This window comes from Protopterus annectens, chromosome 9.part0, assembly GCF_019279795.1.
Source record: "Protopterus annectens isolate FY-2018-M chromosome 9.part0, PAN1.0, whole genome shotgun sequence".
In the NCBI taxonomy this organism is placed as follows: Eukaryota; Metazoa; Chordata; order Ceratodontiformes; family Protopteridae; genus Protopterus; species Protopterus annectens.
The window spans coordinates 583,414,160-583,436,239 of record NC_056743.1 but is presented as its reverse complement, the minus strand read 5'-3'; the positions used below and the strand labels follow the sequence as shown (position 1 = coordinate 583,436,239).

The window sequence follows — 22,080 nt, the reverse complement described above, 5'->3', positions numbered from 1 at the left end:
TCTTTTTGTTACCACTGTTTTAAAGCTTTGTCTTTAACCTACAAATGATTGAAATTGTAAACTGCTGTAATCTTTTTGTAACCTTTGTTTTGGAGCTTTTCTCCCTATGACTCCATTGAAAATGGGTTTTTATTGGCCCAATGGACTTTCCTGGTAAACCAACTGCAAATAAATAAATAAAATAAATGTATACTTTTTATTTATGCCTGTTGTTTTTCATTTGAGAAAGGTCTAAGAACGTTAATATAGTGTTTGTCTTCTAGAGATGAAGGATTTGAACTACACTGGGTGGATGAGACTCATGCCCTGGGAATGTTCCCTACTGAGTCTGCAGGTATGTATTGTACATGTGTGTGTGTCTTTGTGTGTGTAGTGTTCAGGCAGCTACACTGTACCATTTCATCTTACACTGTTCATTTTTACTTGACTGTGGTGTTGCAGTACTTAATACTTTCGATTTTGTGAGTCATTGTCTTGGGTGTGACTCTAGCCTTCAGTTTCGTTCAGGTGGAATTTCTTTTTCTTCCACTGTCTGTTTGGATTTCCTTTGGGTATTTCGGCCTACTTTTACCTCCAACAAATATTGCCTTGGATTTGTTAATGGTTACTTTGTGAGTAATTTTACGGGAAGAATGAAGTGCTGGATAGCTGAGATGGACATCTTAGAGGCCATGAATTCTTGATTTGTTGTAGAGATTCCTGAACTGTAATCACTTCTGAATGTGGTATTTCATATGATAGCTACCCTGTTTGAAGTTGCTGGTGCATGTTCTTGGTGGGTGATGTGGCAGGGCCTGATGTTCTTCATGTTTCACTGTTGCAGTCATCACCTGTGGGTTATCCCTTCTGTCTACCCCAATACCAGAGTCAATGTTTTTGTGCATCAGCTGCCTTCGCCTGTAGTCTGACGTCAGTTCATCAGTGTTATAAAGCAAGGCAGCCAACGTCATTACATCAGTCTTTCTTGCTGTGGAACCTGTAGCAGAAGCAGTTAGCACGAGTGCCAGTCGGTCGCTACCAGAAGCTGAATTTCAGCAGAAAATATCTAAAGCTAAGTACCCCGTTGGGGACCCTTTTTTCTTGCTCTAACCGATGTCCGAAAAAGTTAACAATTGTCTCGCCTGTGGAAAGCAGATCCCACACCAAGACTTTCATTCTTACTGCATCACTTGTTTAGGCTCAGACCACAACGTCCCTCATTGCCAGTTCCATGCCCTCTTTAATGTGAGAACGATTCGCCATAGAGCTCTTTTTGTAGACAGTTATTTTCATGTTCCTTCTTCGAATTCCTATATGCCGTCCATCGGCCAACAGTCTGTCGACATTCTGAAAAAACGTAGAGGTAAAGATAGAGAAAGGCCTCACAAGGCTATGCCTTCCGACGCTACCGCTAAGCAAGTCGGCAGTTCTCCGGAATTCAGCGATGTCCGACTCGCTTTCTATGCAGGCCTCTGCTGAGACCCTTTCGGAGTTCGGTATGCCGCAGAAATCCACTTTGTCTTCCGAGCCTTTGGCTGTCTCTGCCTCGGTTGGGTCTGGATCCATGATGCAGGCACCGGCTTCCAAGGTGGCAGTTTGCACTACCGATTCTAGACAAAAACCGACATCTTTGCATCTGACTACTGCTTCTCAGAGACCGATGGATTCTCTTAGGCATAGAAGTCAGGCCACTCCTAGGAACTCTGCTTCTAGCCACCATCTTGCTACTGCTCCCCCACCCTAAGCTCAAATGCTTAAAATGATGGAAGATCTCATCTCCCTTATCTGAGGTACTCAGGCCCCCACTCCAAAAAGGCAAAGGCATTCTTCTCCAGAAATTATGACAGACCAACAGTCTAAGGAATCTGATTATTCTGCTTTTGAAGAGGAGCAACATCCCTTAACTGTTTATAAGGATTCAGATGCAGAGAAATCCATTCTTTCTGCCTCCCCTATAGAGAATCTCTTCTTTGGGGAAACCCTTCACTCCCTCAAGGAACATTTTCAGTGGGAATCTCAAGACTTCCCACAGTCAAAGAAACGACTTAGAGAGTTTCTGGACCCTCCCCCAGCACAGACCCCTGGCCATCCCATCTATTTTGGAAGTGGTGGATGATATTTTCCATGAATCCAGCTTAGCCCCTGATGCTCTGCCTCCTGCTCCAACTAAACCTGACAGGTACTACAGAGTATCAGATTCTCACAAATAGCTGTACAGGAATCCTGCTGCAGACCCTGAGGTCATTACACAGGGGACCCAAAGGAGCTAAGACTAGTTCTGAAAAGAATGCTTTTTTTTCTGACAAAGACTCCAGAGCTCTGGACAAGTGGGGTAAGAAAGAATAGACCTCTGCAACCTTAGCTGTCAGAGCACTCAATTGTCAGTTCCATATGTTAAACTATCAACAACACACTTTGGAACAATTATAACAGAAGATTACTACACTGTGCTTTCTAGTGGCCAAACACTCATTACAATGTGGATATGACGCCCTAGAGGCCTCTAGCAGGGCAGCAGTGACAGGATCTGTTATTAGGGGACATGCATGGCTGAAGGAACAATCTCTCCCTGATCATGTCAAGTCTAAACCTATTGATGCACCCCTAGATAAGGAACGACTGTTTGGGGAAAAACCAGAAGAGGTGCTTAAAAAGATGGAAGACAAAGCAAAATCTATGCAAACAGTAAAAGATTTCTTTCACATTCAGCCTCCCAGATTCAGCAGGAAAATTCCCCTCTAAGCACTGGGCCCTCCCTGCACCTAGCAAACAGGGCCAAGGTAAGCCCCGCAGGGACAGGCCATCCAGGCCCCTATCCCAGGGCCAGCAAACAAGCAAACAATGGACCACTTCCCTCTCTAAGGCAGGGAGTTCTAGGCCAAGTACTCGCAATGACTCTCCCTCCTCCCTTTACCCTCCTTTCACTCATCAAAAACTAGGAGGAAGGCTCACCCTTTTCAAGGACAATTGGGTCTCTATAATCAAGGACTTGTGGGTCTTAAAAAATCATTTCTCAGGGATACAGATTCTCCTTCAGTGAACTCCCTATTCCAAGAGGGTACCCAGACCTCCCCCCAAACCAGTGGGCAGAGGCATTGAAACAGGTCCAAACTCTTAATATCCCAGGGGGCAGTAGAACATGTCCCTCCAGATCAAACAGGAAAAGGTTTTTACTCCAGACTATTCCTTGTTCCCAGAAAAGAGGGCACTTGGCACCCCATCCTAGATTTATCCAAACTGAACACCTTCTTGGTGGTCCCCAGATTCAAAATGCTAACCTTGCAGCAACTCCTGCCTATGATTGCACAAAATGCCTGGCTTGTGACACTAGACCTAAAAGATGCCTACCTCCTCATCCCCATCAGGGAATCTTGCAGAAAATTCCTGCGCTTCAGTGCAGGCTATCAACACTTTCAGTTCTCTGCACTGCCCTTTGGCTTTTCTACTGCTCCCAGAGTATTCACCAAATGTTTGGCCCTGGCTATAGCATCCTGCAGACAGAGAAATGTACAGATTTACCCTTACTTGGATGACTGCCTCATTCAGGCAGAGTGCAAAGAAAAGTTGCTGCAGGACCTTCTCTTTGTCAAATCAATCTTAACTTCCCTAGGGTTCACCATCAACGAGAAAAAAAAAAAATCAAAGCAAAACCCCACCAGAAAAATTGTTTTCCTGGGAGCTGTGTTAGACACAGCAACCCAAATGACCTTCATAGTCCCAGAAAAGCAGAGCTTCCTGCCTTTCTACTTCACCCAGCTAGCTTCCAGAAGTCACCTCACTGCAAGGAACTTTCTGCAAGCCCTGGGATACATGGCATCTTGCGTCCTTCTCATCCCTCTCGCCAGGCTTCACATGAGAAAACTTCATTGGTACTTAATGAACCTTTGGTGTCAGCACACTCTGTCCCTAGAGACCACTCTCCCTCTGATCCCTTGTATAAGGGTTGAATTTCTCTGGTGGGCAGAGGCCTGTGCCATGAACAAGGGTCTTCCCTTCATCCTCTGCCCTTCTGGCCAGACCATCACCACCGGCGCCTCAGACATTGCTTGGGGCACTCACCTAGCAGGCAGGTGTACCCAAGGCCTTTGGAATGCCCAGCAATTTCACTTGCACATCAGCCAGAAAGAAATGATGGAAGTGCAAAAGGCTCTGACTTCCTTCCAACCCCATCTCAGGCCAGAGGTCCTCCTTATAAAAACAGACAACACCACAGTAATGTGGTACGCCAACAAGCAGAGGGGCACCCCATCTTACCCCGTGTGCAGGTTAACCATGAGTCTCTGGCTTACAGCCACCTCCATGGGGCTACACCTAATTGCCCAATGCTCACCAGGGATCAATAACACACTGGCGGACCACCTAAGCAGAAACTTACTGGATCCCCACTAATGGCAGCTCCACAAAGAAGTCTTTCTGCAAATCACCCAGGACTGGGGGACCCCAGAAGTGGACCTCTTTGCCTCGTACCTCAACCACCAGCTGCGCAAGTTCTGTACCAGGGAGTATCACCTCCTAGTATGGAAGGTGGATGCCTTGACCTTCCCCTGGAGCTCACTCTTTGTGTACGCATACCCTCCTGTACCCCTTATTCCCAAGGTTCTGATCAAAATAAGAGAGGAAAGACCAAAGGCCATCCTCCTTGCTCCAAATTGACCCAGATAGCATTGGTACTGCTTATTACGCAGTCTGACCTTACAACCCCAAAGCTGCTTCCCCTGATGTCAGACCTCTTGACCCAGGTGAGGGGGAAGGTACTGCACCCAGTCCTACAGACTCTCAAACTTTCAGCATGGCTTATACACTAAAAACTAACATGGTGTCCCTGTTAAGCAAACAAGTCCTGGACATCATCACAGAGGCCAGAAGGCCCAGCACAAGAAAATCATATGCAGGAAAATGAAAAAGATTCTGCTCCTGGAAACAATCAAAAAGGAGCAGTACCTCCCAACCTTCTATCCCTCTCATCCTGGATTGCCTAGCAGAGTTGCTCAATAGTGGCCTCTCTTTCTCCTCTATTAAAATCCATGCATTGGCCATCTCTGCCCATTACGATTCAGACCCACCCCTCTTCTCTCATCCTTTGATTAAGCAATTCCTCAGAGGGGCTTCTTTTATCAGACCTCCCAGAAGGTCTCCGACGCCACCCTAGGACCTGAATTATGTGTTAGAAAAACTAACCTTACCCCTTTCAAACCGGCCACTTCGGCAGAATTGAAATACCTCTCGTGGAAGGAAGACTACCTTCCTACAACTATCACCTCAGCCAGAAGGGTCTCGGAACTTCAAGCTCTCATGGCTTTTGAGCCATTTCATCATTTTCCATGCAGACAGAGTCTCCCCGAGGACTAACCCTTCCTTTATGCCCAAGGTGGTATCTGATATGACCCGTAACCAGGCCATCCACCTTCCCACCTGCTTTCCCAACCCTCAAAACAAGGAGGAAAGAATTCTACACTCACTAGATGTGCACAGACAACTCAGATACTATCTGGACCATACTAAGCCATTCAGAAAAACAGACCAGCTTCTTGTAAGCTTTGCCCCAGGGGCAGAGGGGAAGCCCATCTCCAAATGGATTTCACACTGTATCCATTTTTGCTACATACTACATGGGAAACCCATCCCTAAGTGTGTCTGTACCCACTCCACTAGGGCAACCTCCACTTCCACTGCCTTCCTCAGAGGAGTATCTACCAGGGACATCTTGGAAGCGGCCACCTGGACCTGTGTCCATATCTTTACAAAGCATTACCACCTACCTCTCTTTTCTAAGTCTAGGTCCGTGTTTGCCTCTGCAATTCTGCAGGGCCTCCTGACCTGTTCCTAGGACTCAACCTATCCTTCCACCCCTTTCCTCAGCTTTGGGAATCCTCCCACAGGTGATGACTGCAACAGTGAAAAACGAAGAACATAGTACAGTTGTGTATACTTACCATAAATGTAGATGTTCGAGTGTATTCACTGTTGCAGTCCTGGTTTCCCTCCCTCCATCCCCCATTTAACATCTTCCCTAGGGAGACACAAGCTTCTTATGGTGGCTTTTAGCCACCAGGACCACTTCTCTCTTTTCCCTTGTTCTTCTGACGGGTTAAGGCAAGGAAAACTGATGTAATGACGTCGGCTGCCTTGCTTTATAGCACTGACGACCTGACGCCAGACTACAAGCGACGGCAGCCAGTGCACAAAAACATTGACTCTGGTAATCAGGCCGACCGAGGGCTACCACAGCAGAGATAACCCCACAGGTGATGACTGCAACAGTGAATTCACTCGAACATCTACATTTATGATGAGTGTACACAACTGTACTTTCCTCATTCTCTGTGTAAGTCTTCACAAAGATCAAGAGATAGTCGCTTAATATCCTTTGCTGTCTTCTATATGGCATCATGCACCCTTGTAGTGACCAGCAGAGTGTGTCTGGGTGGTCCTGATTTCCAGGTTAGAAACTTCTTTACTGCAGTAACTGTTTGACTCTGTGACTTCCTGCATTAGAAGATGTTCTTCGTGTTTCACTGTTGCAGTCATTACATTTGGGTAATCCTGCTGGCAGGTTGCCCTCAGCCGGCCTGAATTCCAAAGTCTTGGGTCCTCCGTCGGCTGCTGTCACCCCTTCCCTGACGTCAGGTTGTCAGGGGTATAAAAGAAGCAGCCAATGCCATTTTCTTCAGTCTTTCTTGCTGCGCGGTGCCCGAAGCAGAAGCAGTTCGCAAGTGCCGGTCGGCCGACTCCTGAGATTTTCATGTTCGAGTTGCAGATCCGAAGTCTTCAATAAAGTTAAGTACCCCATTGGGGAAACTTTTTTCTTGCTCCAGACTGATGTCAGACAAAGTTAATAATTGTATTTCTTGTGGGAAGCAAATATCTCATAAGGATTTTAATTCTTACTGTATTCTTTGCCTAGGCTCTGATCACAACGTTTCTGGTTGTCGGTTTTGTGCTAGATTTAACCAACGCACTATTAAGCGTCAGTATGATTTTGCTTTAAACTATTTTGGACGCCAGTTTAATTATCCAGAAATGTCGTCAGATAGCCACCCGGCTACCGGAGTTCACAAAAAACGCAAAGAAAAGGAAAGGGATAGACAACCGAGGCCAAAACCCGACGGCGAAGCTTCTCCTAAGCCAGTCGCCGGTTCTCAGTGAGGCGCTTTTGCAGCCCCTGACACCCGCTACTTTAGAGTCGCAGGCCGCTACCGACTTTCACGTGGAGTCGGCCATGCCATTGGAAACTCAAGGTATTGGAGCCTCGGATATTATCCCTTCAGATGGGTCTGGAGCCGCTGAGCAGGCACCGGCTTCTGAGGGTGTATTCAGACCTAAACATCTTTACATCAGACCAACTTCAGCTTCAAAGGCAAAGACTAAAGCACCTTCCAAAGCAAAGAAACAAACCCAAGAGCCATTATGCCTGGGGAAACCACATGGCAGGAAGATGCATTCAGGGCACATGGACCTCAAACCAAATGCATCTACATATCAATCAAAAAGAGATGCTAGCAGTTCAAAATGCCCTGACAGCCTTCAAGGACCTACTTCATCCAGGACAACTACTGATAAAGACAGACAACACCACGGTAATGTGGTATATAAACAAGCAGGGGGGGCACACATTTTTACCCCTTTTGCAGACTAGCCATGAATTTGTGGGACACGGCATTGACTTACCAAGTACATCTGCAGGCACAATTCCTGCCAGGAAGGAAAAATACTCTGGCAGACTAAGCAGAAACCTCATGGATCTCCACGAGTGGCACCTGGATCCACAAGTCTTCAGCATGATAACAAGGAAATGGGGTTGCCCGGACATAGATCTATTTGCCTCCCCTCACAACTACCAACTAAAAAGATTCTTCACAAGGATTTATCACAGACAAGCATGGAAAGTGGACGCCCTATATTTCAGCTGGAAAAACCTATCGGTATATGCATTTCCCCCTCTGCCTCTCCTCCCCAAGGTACTCCTAAAGGTCAGACAGGAGAAGCCAAAGATGATACTGATTGCCCCAGACTGGCCCCGCCAGTACTGGTATCCAATATTAAGGAGCTTGGCTCAATGCCCAGCTTGGACCTTATCTCAAATACCTCACCTACTGTCCCAGCAAAACAAGTCAGATCCTGCACAGACAACTCAGAACTTTAAACCTGACAGCATGGTGAATAATTTAGTCATACAAAACGCACCTCTCAGTAAAGCTGTGATGGATGTCATTTTGGAAGCCAGAAGGCATAGTACTAGAAAATCTTATGCTGGAAAATGGAAGAGATTCTGTGCTTGGAACCAGGCACAAGGAACTGATACAGCTGTGCCAAATATTCCTCAGATTTTGCAATACTTAACTGAGATGCTGGACAAAGGCCTATCTTTTTCATCTATTAAAATTCATGCCTCTGCCATTTCGGCTCATTACAGTGTAGAGCCACCAATCTTTTCTCATCCCTTATTAAAGCAGTACCTCAGAGGAGCCAAAAATCTAAGACCTCCAGGGAGCTCACCAATGCCTGCATGAGACCTCAACTATGTCTTGGAACAACTCACCCAGCCTCCTTTTGAGCCAGCTGCTACTGCTGATATAAAGTTTTTATCTTGGAAAACAGCTCTGCTACTAGTAATGACTTCTGCAAGACGAGTTTCAGAGCTACAGGCACTCACGGCTGTGGAACCTTTTATCATTTTTTATCCAGACAGGGTCTCTCTGAGGGACATACCCAACATTTATGCCTAAGGTGGTGTCCAGTGTGGCTCTCAACCAAACTATTCACCTACCAACCTTTTATCCAAATCCACAGAACAAGGGGGAGAGAATTCTGCATTGGACGTACACAGACAGCTTAGATTCTACTTGGAAAAAAAGTCTTCTGTTCCACTGGAATGTAGTTCTCCTTTATTGTAAAACGTTACAAATGAGCGCTTTCGTCTGCTCAAGGCAGACTTCTTCAGATGATCTATCTTTCCTTCTCTGATTCATACAATCTATGTGGTGTATTTGCTTGTAGATGAAGGTAAAATTTTATATTGGTGCATGTAATTATACATATCTAAATTTTGGCAACCCTTTTGGGGGACACCTGACATCTGGGGCAAGAAAAACTAAAGAAAATGGTGTCGGCTCCTTCTTTTATACCCCTTACGACCTGACGTCAAGGAAGGGGCGACAGCAGCCGACGCAGGACCCAAGACTTTGGAATTCAGGCTGGCTGAGGGCAACCTGCCAGCAGGATTACCCAAATGTAATGACTGCAACAGTGAATACACTCGAACATCTACATTTATGGTAAGTGTACACAACTGTACTTTCTTTTTTGTTGGGAATTTGCTGGTGTTTTTTTTCTTGGTTGAAGGAAGAACATGACCTACTTCTTAACCCATCATATCTTTCTTTTTACAGAGTAACTAATAGGCAGTTGTTCTTGGAGTTTGTTCTGCTGCAGTCCACTCAGTATATTTGAACAGACTGCATACTGGTTGAATAATGTTGCATTTTGTAGAGGAATTTCTCAGTAAGAAGTAGATCTGTATGCTTGCAAGTTTACTCTGTTGTTAATAAAGATTTGTAGTCAGCGTGTTGATAATGGGTAAGTGAAGCTTCTGTCTTTAGAAATCAAAGCATGGCAGAGAGTCTACTAAGGCCTTTATATATAGGTTCATAGGTGTGTACTAGGCTAATGGCCCTGGAGCTTTTACAAGCCTAGCCCATAGAAGTGCTCTGGCATTGTGTCGCCCAACGTTAGTTCCCAGTGCCTGTATCAAGTAGAGCCACTGGAGTGATCCCTGTGGTGAACCTTCTATTACCCATCCACTCATCAAGATTTCTCTAGAACAGGGACAGTGAGGTGCTCTGCTTCACATGTATGGGAAGTCTATTCCAGAGCATGGGCAGTGTCTGGGTGAGGAACCACTCCCTTCAGCATGTTCTGTTGATTGTGGTAATTCATAGGTGAGGTTGAGGTCTCTGGATTGTGTTGTGTGGAGGGATTGGGATTTCTTTAGATGTAGCATTACTTACAGAGCTGGGTCACACATGATTTTGTAAGCCAAGAAGAGATCGCCTCTTAAGTAGGCAATATGAGACAGAGAATAGCTGGAGTCTTTTGAGTCTGTCCATGTAGGATATGTGTTTAATGCCTAGGATCCTCTTCACGAGGTACTTCTGTGGCCTCTCCAGCTGTTGCAGCTGTTTAGTGAGGTGCTTGCCAAATGGGGCATTATACTCGATGATTGGTCTAATGAGAGAAGAGTAGAGAGAGAGAGATGATGATCTCTTTCTTCCTGGATGCAAAACCCTTAGTAATGAGATGTTGCACATAGAAGGGCTTTCTGACCACAGTGGCAGTGTGGTGGTCAAAGGAGAGGGTTGCTTTCAACCTGCGTCCCCAGATCTCTTATAACTCCTTCAGTGTTCATTGGGCTCCCATCAATGTGGTAATTAGTGGGGAACTGAGTTTTTACCAAAGGGAGTGGCAGTGCGTTTTTTGGTATTAAGCTTAAGGCCATGGTTTCACAACAGTCATTGGTCTCAGTGAGGCCTTTCTGTAGGATGTCTGCATCACTTGGGGAGTTAATAATGGCTCCCAGCTTGCAGTTGTCTGCGAACTTGGTCAGCCGGAGTCCCTTTGTGTTGGCCTGGACTTCTGAGAAGTAGATGTGGAAGAGAAGAGGACCCAGGACCGATCCCTGTGGGACTTCACTTGTGACTGGTTGGCAGTCTGACTTGGAGTCTGCTACTTTCACACTGTGTGTTCTCTCTGTGAGCCAATTTGCAACCCACCTAATGATATATGGGTTGATGCCTAGTTTGGTGAGTTTATCAATAATTCCTGAGTTAGGAATGGTGTCAGAGGCCTTGGCCAGATCGAGGTAGGCTGTATTCACTGCCTTAACTTCATCCACAACCCTGCTGACTGACTCAAAGAAATCAACCAGGTTGAGCAGGCATTATCTCCCTTTCACAAAGCCTAATTGCGTGGGGTCTAGCGTTTGGAGATTCTCTATATCTTTGTTAATCAGGTCCATGATGATGCACTTCATAGCTTTGCATGTCAGACTTGTCAAGCTAATGGGGAGATAATTCCCAGGGTCTGTAGTCGATCCCCTTTTATGGAGAGGGATGACTGTAGCAATGCGCCATTCGGTAGGGACAAAGCCTCAGGTGAGGCTGTGACTGAACAGGGCACAAAGATGTGGTACCAGTTCACTTTGTGGTTTATGAAGAACACAGCCAGGGATATTATCGGGTCCCATGGAAGCTGTATTCTTGGCCTTGGACAATGCAATTTTAACCTGTGGTGCAGTAATGCTTGGTGCCTAGCATTCTTCCGGAATTGTGATTGGTCCTTTGGAGGGTGGTAAAGTTGGCACGGAATCTGTTGCCCAGTATGCTGGCAATATCTGTTGGTTCAGTGTAAGAGGTACCATAGTGCAGTAACTCAGAACAAATCTGGGTATTACCGTGGAGGTTCTTGATATAGCTATAGAAAGCTTTGTGATTGTTTATAGTGTCTGCCGCAATTCTGCCTTCATAACTGGCTTTAGAGGATTTGATGAGGGATCTCAACTTTTTGTTGAGGCTAATAAAGGAGTTTTTCCAGTCTTGGGACTTCACCTTTTTCTGCAACAGCTTCTTCCTACTGTTGTAAAGTTTATTAATGGCAGGGGACCACCAGATTGACTTCCTTTTTTTGGAGGAGAGCATCTTTTTTCTGTTAGGTATAGCTAGTTCCATGCATTTATGTACATGTTTGTACAGTGCATTGGTATATGATTTGGCAGTCATGCAGCTATTTTCCATTGGCATAGGTGCCATGAAGTTAGCCACCTCTGTGTGTAGAAGTCCAAAGTTAACTTAGGAGAAGTTTTTCAAGGTGGTTACCTTTGTGGGGAGTGTGGGTGAGATGTGGATTTCCATGGTAATTAGTTTATGATGGGATATGACGAGGGAGGGATTGACTACTGGTGTAGAACAATGGTCGCCCATGTTAGTAATAACCAGGTCAAGGATGTTTCTTCCTGTAGTGGGGGTCAGAATGAGCTGGTCCAGGGCATTGGAATTAATGAATTCCAGGAAGCATTGGGCCAGTGTATTGGTGCTTGAGTAGTTTTCCCAGTTGACGGAGGGGTAGTTGAAGTCTCCTAGTAAGAGTGTATTGGGTTTGACCTTGATAGATTCCAGGGTGCTTAGAAACATGGAGTGACAGTCTAGGGACATGGTTGGGGACCTATAGCAGGCTATGACCTGGATCGCTGTCTTACCCCAGTGTTAGTTGTACCTGAAGTATCTCAGATGCGTTATGTTGGGCTGCTAGTCTGGAGGTATGCATGTACTTTATGAATATGGAGGCACCACCGTCTTTGGAGCTTCAGTCCATGTTTCAGGGCCAAAAGGTGTGGAATGAGTTTTAGCCTGGTATCGCAGGTGTGCTTTCTGCCACTTTAAACCAGGTCTCCGTTACAGCACAAATGTCGATGTTCTCCATTCTCCATTTTGAGGAGTGCTTCGAGTGAGTGTATCTTGAGATTTAGACTTCTAGCATTGAGCAGCATGACCCATATTGAGAATTATTGTCAGAAACTGATAGACAACTACCCTGTTTTTAGCAAACCAGGTTTTGCCCTACCCTAGGTCTCCTCAGTGTAGAAGAAAACAATTCATTGCTCTCTTGTGATATTGTATGAATATTCACAAAGACTTTTACTATAAACATTTGATGTTATGCCATGCAGACATTTCATTTGCAAACCAAGCACAATGAATGATAATTTTTTATAACAAAACCCTTTTTATTTTGGGGTGACTACATTTTACTAATGAAATCATATAAGTTAGCAGTACACTGATTCCTTGTGGGTTAATTTTAGAAAGCAGTATTTTTCTAAACATTTTTTTGTATTAGTGCTGCTGTTTCCTATTCTGATTTAAACCAAACAAGCTTCTAATCTTCATGAAAAAGAATTGTCTATGCTTTTGTCACAGGAAGCTAGTGTGACCTTGCAGATGATGAACTATAAAGTCTAGACTTATCTCCAAAAAATGAAGGTAAATCATACACATTCTTGTATAGGTAAGTACTTCTCTTGTTCAGTAATGTGCTGCTTTTGACACTGCAAATAATAATATAATTTCGATATTCAGGCAGTCACATATTTATAAAGTATCTAAATTATTTTGATAAAAATATAAAACCGTATTTGATGAGGACCATTAAATGTCTGAATAACTTCCTCCATTTTAAATTTACATATTTTGTAAGGCAGACCTAATTCATGATGGTGCTAGAATGGTGTCATATATTTCATAGGTAATTACTAAGCTAATACCTTAAGAGCCCTTACAAGCCTAGCCAGTGTTAACCCGATTTTACCCAATGTGTGGCCCTAGGGACAAGCAGAAGGTGTAGATCTGTGCATATGTCTTGAGTATTTTACAGATTGCCCCTCTCCATAAAGGACATAGGCACTGCCCCAGGTATGTATTTGCAATTCTCCATCCATTGATCCATATTGCATTTGAAGAGGGCTAGGGAAGGGCTTTGTTTAACGTGACTAGGAAGCCTGGTCCAAATAAGGGATAATCTTGCATATTTTGTTCGAGTCATTGATTAGGTTTAGATCCCTAGATCAGGTGACTCCTTATGTTGTCTTGTGGATGTGTAGCAGCTCCATCAGGGCTTGGATTTGTGAGTGCCTTGTAGGTCAGGCATAGGTCACCCCCTTAATAGTTGGTAGTAGACAAGAGTACAGAGATGGGGATTTTCATGTTGTTAACACTTTGTATTTTTTTTTTTTTTTTTTTGTGCGCGTGAGGAACCTCTTAGATCACTCCAGCTTATGTAAGTGCCTAGTCAAGTACATGCCAAATGGCACATTGTACTTAGTTATTGGATTGATGAGGGCTAAATAGAGTGGGACTATAACTTCCTTGGATCTGGATGCCATACCTTTAATTATAAGCTCTGCCACACAGAACGGCTTCCTCGCCATTGTGGACACATGGCATTGAAAGTTCAGGCTACTATCTATCTGTGTACCTAGATCTTTTACCTCTGAGTCTTCTCTTAGGGCTGTTCTATTAATGTTCTCATTTGCAAGGGTCTTTGGCTTTCCAAAGGGTATGGTTATGCATTTTTTCACATTTAGTTTCAGGCCATAGTTCTGGCACCGATCATTTTTCTGATTTAGACTCTCCTAAATGATGTCTGCATCTTTGGGGGATTTAGTGTTTGCCCCCAGCTTGCAGTTGTCAGCAGACTTTGTCATCCAGAGGCCTTCCACATTTGCTTTGACTTCAGAGAAGTGTATTCCGAACAGGAGTGGTCCCAGCACTAAGCCCGGTGGCACACCACTAGTAACAGGGCTTTTGCTGGATCTGGATTCACCCACTTTAACTATGTGTCCTACCCATGAGCCATTTGGCTATCCATCTTATGACATAGGGATTTATACCCAGTTTTGTGAGTTTATTTATAATACCAGAGTGTGGGATTGTGTTAGATGCCTTGGCCTGGTTAAGGTGGGTGGTATGCACTGTTTTACTCTCATCCACAGAGCCGTTTAACTCGCAAAATATCCAGATATTTTTTCTAATACTGTTAGACTTATTGCTTTTTTTTTACATATTGTAATTCCCATGTTTTTTTAATGGCTTAGACATGTAAGGCAAATGAATCATTTCCACAGAATTTTCCAATAGCATTTTCTTTAATAACTCAGAATTCTGTTACACATGAGCTATGGGATACTTCACAGAAACTGACTTTTTAATTCTGACATTTGGCTCATAATCTGTTCACGTGTGTGTTCATATAGGCACAAATATATGTGCGTCTGTGTATGTATGTGTGTGTACCCATCTATATACATACACACACTCGCGCGCACACACACACACACATATATATATATATATATATATATAAATATATATATATATATATATATATGTGTGTATACATATATATGCAAAGGAAAAAAATGCAGAAACTGGAAAAAACTTCTAGGGATGTGGAAGAGCAACCAGACACAAAGAACCGTTTAACTTTTAATGCTGTCATCCTTTATTGTTACATAACGTCATCAGAAAGTGAATAAAACATTTCAAAAGATCTGTGGTTTTATACCAAGGACAGTGTAGTATTAGAGCCAGTCAAGCAATGCAAAAGAAGGTAATAGTCAAATCATTGAGAGACTTAGTGGACCAGCCAGAAATAACAGTTCAGTATTATGGAAGAACCAATCAAATAATGAATAGGACAAGTACTTAACTAATCAGTGAAGGAGATTAGGAGCCAGTCAGAACATGCATGTATAGTTACAGTACAAGCTTACATTAAACTAACTGTGTGAGAGTCAGTGAAACAGTGCAGATAGGTAAAGTCACCAGTCGTGGTAAAGACACTTATTACATTATACCTGGTAGGGAGAACGAGGCTAGCTGGAAGTAGAAATAGTACAAAAACTTGTAGAATCGAGGGTGCTGATGGAGCACTATCTGTAGAAGTTTAACGTGCATGTAATGTTTGTTATTATTGAGTCCTGGAGGAGTTTTGGAGTTGAGTAGCAGTTACCACCTTAGTTCGCAGACATCAAGAAGGTTATTAAAATCACCTGCCTAATCAGGACTTGGAGTACTTGTAGCCCGGCGTTGTTGTAGATCCTGATAAGTTCATGGAAGATTAGAGATCAAACCACAGTGTTGTTACAAAAAAAACCCCGGACACTCAGGCATACCTTCGAGCTGCACCGGGACTCCCCCTTCAGCTCCATCCCACAGAGCTAGCTCACCCCGCAGGCAAGTTCCCATGTAACCATTGTGTCGCCTGCAAATACATTCTTGCTTGTAATGTTTTCCATTTTTCACATTGTGCTTTCAAACTAGAACTCTGACAACATTTTGATTGCAACACTTACAATGTAATTTACTCAGCCATCTGCAATCAATGTTGCAGTTTCTGTATTGGCAAAACATCAAGGAGACTGTTGGATAGAATAAAAGAGCATTACACAGCTCAAAGAAACCATGACACAAAGAATGGGCTGGCAAAACATTGCCTAACCTGCCTGGGCCAGCCCTGCTTCATATTTTTTATTCTTGAATACATCAAAGACTTCTATATTCTAAAGAGTGCTGGACACACAAATACCTGTTTAAGAATCCTTCTGCTGATCCAGAAGTTGCATTCCAGGACCCAAAGGTGCAAATGCCTGCTGTTCAAAAAATCCTTTACCTGCTGATAAAGAATTCAGGGCCCTTGATAGGTTTGGTGAAAAAGTTTATGCTTTTGCTACAGTAGCAATGAGGACCCTTAACTGCCAGTTTTATATGATCAAATACCAACAAACTATTCTAGATCAAATGAGACAAAAGCTGTCTTCCCTGAAGGACAAGAATATTTCCAAGGAATTATGGGACTTTGCCATTCTAGCTCCAAGGTGGCTAGACACTCTTTACACTGTGGCTATGATGCTGTGGAGACCTCCAGCCAAGCTGCAGTCTTTGGTTCTGTCATTGGAAGACATGCTTGGCTTAGGCGGCAAAACCCTCCCAGACCATGTCAGGTTCAACCTACTGGATGCACCCGTGGACAAGGACTTCCTGTTTAGGCCAAAACCTATGGCTGTGCTCAAAAAGATGGAAGATAAAGCAAAATCTGTGCAGACTGATAAAGACATCCTCCAAGTTTATCCTACTAGGTTCAGTAGGGATTTTTCCACTAAACACTGGTCCTTTCCCTCTCAGTCAGAAAGCAGGCAAAGGAAACCCAGGAGAGAAAGACCTCAAAGGCAGCACCAATTACAAAGGCCCAGGCAGGGGAGTCCTGAGTCACAAGGTCCTGGCAGAGAGCAGCAATGATTCTCCTATTCCCCTGCCCTTGCCCACACCCTCTCCCAAAATGATAGGAGGCAGACTAGAAGGAAGGCTATCCCTGTTCAAAGAAAACTGCTCCCTCATCACTCCAGACAAGTGGGTTCTGAGTATTATCTCAAAAGGTTAGAGGCTCACTTTCAAAGAGCCATTAAGATAGTCAGGTTTCCCAGATATTCCACAAAATCACAGAGCATCGGCCCTTTCTCAGATTCTCAGTCTGTGCTCACAGGGCTCAGTGGAACCAGTCCCAGAACACCAAAGAGTAAAGGGGTTCTACTCCAGGCTATTTCTGGTACCCAGAAAGGAAGGCTCTTGTTACCCTGTTGTAGACCTGTCCACACTCAATCAGTCCTTGCTGGTACCAAAATTCAAAATGTTGACTCTTCAAAAACTTCTACTTGTAATAGCTGCTCAGACCTTAATGGTCGGCCTGTATCTAAAGGATGCTTACTTGCACATCTGTATAGAGGAATCCTGCAGAAGCTTTCTGTGTTTCAGAACAGGTACCAGTCACTTTTAATTATCTGCACTGCCCTTTGGCTTGTCTGCCTCTGCCAGGTCTTTCACAAAGTGCTTTACCCCCTGTGATCAGCGTCTTCAGAACAAGGGGTTCCAAGTTTATCCTCATCTAGATTGACTTCCTTATTCAAGCCACAAGTCTGTCAAAACTCCTCAGGGATCCTGCCTTTACTCAGAACCTCCTCACTTCCTTGTGGCTCACCGTAAATCTACACAAATCCAACACTGACCGGTTCACCGGGATAGATTTCCTAGGGGCTGTTCTGGATTCTTCCCTTCAAAAGCCCCCCCCCCCCGAAAAGTCTCCTTTCTGACTCAGTACTTCCAAAAACATTATGCAGAGACCGTCTCTCTGCCAGGGAGTTCCTTACAGCATTAGGCTACATGGTGTCTTGTTTCCTCGTGATCCCTCTGACCAGGCTACACATGAGGAAACTCCAGTGATACCTCAAGAATCTGTTGTAGCAGCACTCACAATTCCTGGTGACCGAAATTCAGCTGATCCCTTGTCTCAAGGAGGAGTTTGCATAGTGGGTGCAAGCTTGTGCAAATAACCTGGGTCTTTCCTTCAGGTTCACCCCTCAGGGTCAAACTTTAACTACAGATGCATCAAAGAGAGCCTGATGGGATGCTCATTTCCAACACCTCCAATTCCAAAGCAAATGGGAAATTCAGGTCACAGACAGCACGTAAACTGTATAGAACTGATGGCAGTTTAAAAGGGCCTAGTAGCTTTATATAGGTTTTATATATGTTTCTATGTAATTGATTTTATGAATTTTGCTGGTATATTTAATATTTATATTATGAAACCAGCATGTATTTTGAAGATAGTTTTCATCTACTTTAAGACAATATTATAGAGTTAATTCTTAAGTATTTACTGATGCTTAATTATTTAATCGATTGATTTTTAATTGAGTCTTAATTGGTTGTATTTGAGCAAGGTATATAAATGGGTAGGTTTTGTTATATGTATTAAGACCTGAAGAAGCGTGCAGAGGTTGCGCGTGAAAGCGCTTGTTTTAATAAATACTGGATCCTATTAACTCTCCTGTGGTGGTCGTGCTCTGTTTTACATTCATTCTGCTTCGTTGTTTGGATTACGACCTTTGGACGGCTGCTGTATTTCTTTTTTGCTACATCTGCTTTGGTTTTTTAGTACTGGTTGCCGTCACACACATGGATATACCTGGCATCGAACTCGACTATAACCCTGAAAATATCAGCCTTAATCGGAGATGGAATGATATCTTCGATACTCAGAATAATCCTTTACTTTCGCTGGAGTTATCTTTACCTGTCACATCATCTTTTCACACAGGTAATATTGGTAACTTAATGACTTATCCAAAGAACTTGAGAACAATCTTTATAAATTGCAAAGGCTTGTGTGGCAAAGAAGACACATGGAAGCGAGTTTACATTTTAATTTAGTACCGCGCGGCATGAGGGTTCTGTGCATGCCAACTTATGGTGATAGCCACCCTGAGCTATTGAAGAAGTGACAAAAGCTGAATTTGGAACTGAGCTACAGTTATATGAACCTCCTCATTGAGTATTTTACTCCCATTGAGGCTGCGCTTTCACTTTCAGTAGAGACTTTGAATAAAGATCTACGCACCCGCTTCAAGGGAGATGTATTTGAAAAAAGACTTGATAACATATATACACAAGTTGCCCTATATAGTGATAAGTTGCAGCAAATCAAATATTGGAAGCTGCAATGAGATTATAGGGATTTTTCATCTGGACAGGTCTTTCTTTGGCCGAGGAATCATCAGAATTAGGAGACAAATGGCTATAATGGTGCCCGTGGTTCTTATGGTAAAAATAAAAATAATCGATATGGTAATGATTCTGTAGTACGGAACAATACTCCTTTAAGAGATACACAAGAGAACGGTGGTAGCCTGGTGAATGGACTAGAATTACCTATCATGTCACATCCGGAAGGGTCTGACTTGATCACCTCACCGGTTGCGGCCACACCTCCTCCGAATCAACAGGCATTAGTTGAACCTAAGGGCAATGTTATTCTGGGAGCGAGACCCAAAGCTCCTAATAAGAATTTTGAACAGTTTTTTTCTTTTCCTATGAAGTTTCGAGACACATCCAGGGCGAGGTCGAACAGCAGGGGCCGCAGAAAATGGAAGTTTTCAGGGGAGCCTCAAGGTACGAAACAGAAAACCAAGAACTGAATCAATTGGTTTTTAATTTTTCTAATATAGAATTAAATGCTGATGACTACACGTTATTGAATAAAGGGCTCTCCTTTATTCCTTCTCAGCTGAGTGACTTAAGTGAATTACTAATTGATTTAAAACTTTTTGGGCGCATGGTTGCATTGAAGCTAATGTTTCCTAATGATGGCAAAACTGAATTTAGATCGACACAGACTTTTAAACGCAAGAGCTCTTTTGTTCCTATAATGCCCAGTAATGTAGATTGTTTCATCAGACGATGTGAAAATGATTTTTATTCATATTTTATTGACACTGAATATAGATGCAAGTATTTTAACTTGAGTAAACAGCAACAGATTTCTCCGGATACTTTATCTAAAAATTATAATTTGGTGATAAAACCTGCAGATAAGGGGGGTGGGATAGTGGTATTAGATGCTACCGACTATAATTCGGCTATGTTTAACATGCTAAAAGATGACTCTACATATAGTGAGATTAATCATGAACACTTCCTGAAGGTTGTTGCTAGGATATATGATGATCTTTATGACCTATTGATGTGTAGGCAGTTAACACAAGAGCTTTACAGCTACTTTTTAGTTGAGAATCCCCTTATACCCTGTATAAAAGGGTTTCCTAAAGTACATAAAAATACTTTTCCCTTGCCGATGAGACCCATAGTAGCTGGTAATGGATGGGTGACAGAAAAAATTTCTATTTTTATTGAAAGTATATTGGGACCTTTGGTCAGAAAGATACCCACCATACTTAGAGATAGTTATCAATTAGTGGATGAATTCGCTACGATGACTCTTGGCAATATTGATTCATCAGTTCTATTAGTGACGCTAGATGTCAAAAATCTTTTTACCTCTATTCCGAATGACTACGGAGTTCAAGCGATGAGAGACTTTATGTGCAGGAGAAGATATCAGTATTGACAAGCAAATACTTGTCTGCACATTATTAGAGATGGTGTTAACTAATAACATCTTTGTATTTAAGGATAAATTGTTTATGCAGAAATGGGGAGTCGCTATGGGTACTCCATGTGCGAACTCCTACGCAAATTTGGTGGTTCATCATTGGGAGAGGGAGTTCATGTTTGGAAGTACGTTTTATAGTCAGGTGATACTGTACAGAAGATTTGTAGATGATATCCTATTCTTTTGGCAGGGAAGTGCTGAAGAGCTTTTAGCTTTTATTTGCTATTTAGAGACCACCACGGGTTTCTTAAGATTTACACTAAATTATTCTTATACTCAGGTGGACTTCTTGGATATTAGCATAGTTAAAAATGAGAATGGGAACATTACTACAGGCTTGTTTAGGAAACCATGCTGGAAGAATGCATTGCTGCATTATACCAGCATGCATCCCAGATTTGTGTTTCCTAATATAGTAAGGGGACAGTTTATCAGAATCAGTAGAATATCTAAGGATCCTGTGGATAAACGGAATGAATTTAAAGCTATGATAAAGTTATTTAAGGACAGAAGCTATAATAGCACTATGATAGATGAAACACAAGCTATGGTTTTTGATGGCGTAAGAAATAAGAATAGGAGCATGAGCTCATATAATAGGAAGTCCTATTCACGTGATATTCAGGTTAGGTTCCTGACAAGATACACTAGTGATAACAGCAAGATAGTAGATATTATAAAGAAAAATTGGAAAGTACTAATTGTTGATCCTCTGATATTGAATATAGTAGGCTCCGTTCCTATGTTTACTTATAGGAATAGTAAAAACCTTAAAAGGATTTTATGCAAGGAACATACTCATATTCTATGCAATATAGATCGAACAAATAAATTAGGCACATATAGCTGTAAGAAATGTAAGATGTGTGGATATATAGTCAGAGAACAATGTTTTAAACATCCTACCTTTGAATATGTTTTTACACCAAGGTTCTATGCGAATTGCAATGCCGAAAATCTCATTTATTTAGTGACCTGTACACAATGTCCCGTGTTTTATGTTGGACTTACCTCAAGGAAATTAAAAGATAGAATTTATAACCATGTTTACGACATGAAAAGGTTAGACCAACGTAATGCCTTCGCGAAACATGTTGGTGATCGAGTTGACCATAGTTTCAGATTTAGGGTTTTACATTTGGTGAATAAAACCACTAAGGGGGGGGGGGGCAGTAATATGAATTACCTTGAGTATGTTGAACTTTCATGGATTTTTAAGCTAAGAGCTCATGTGGAGCCAGGTTTGAATCAACACATAAGCATCAAACCTATTTTAGAAGCTCGTAATTGAACAGTCAACAATATCCATTTAATGTAATATTTTCAATACTCTCATATAGATTTGAGGTACATTTATATTATTGTCATCAGTATTTATATTTATGTCTTATTTATTCATTTGTTGTTGACTTAATTAATATTGTATAATACAGTTTTATATAGGTTTTATATATGTTTTTTATATATGTTTCTATGTAATTGATTTTATGAATTTTGCTGGTATATTTAATATTTATATTATGAAACCAGCATGTATTTTGAAGA

The 22,080-nt window shown here is 42.6% G+C and overlaps 1 protein-coding gene across 2 annotated transcripts in view; it reads left to right on the top strand.

Moving 5' to 3' along the window:
* Positions 1-22,080, top strand: part of R3HCC1 (R3H domain and coiled-coil containing 1) — a 682,694-nt gene that overhangs the window by 432,234 nt on the left and 228,380 nt on the right. For both annotated transcript variants that reach the window (XM_044083119.1, XM_044083120.1), the window contains exon 6: positions 264-334. In XM_044083119.1, the coding sequence (XP_043939054.1) occupies positions 264-334 (71 nt within the window). The remainder of the gene's footprint in view (positions 1-263; positions 335-22,080) is intronic.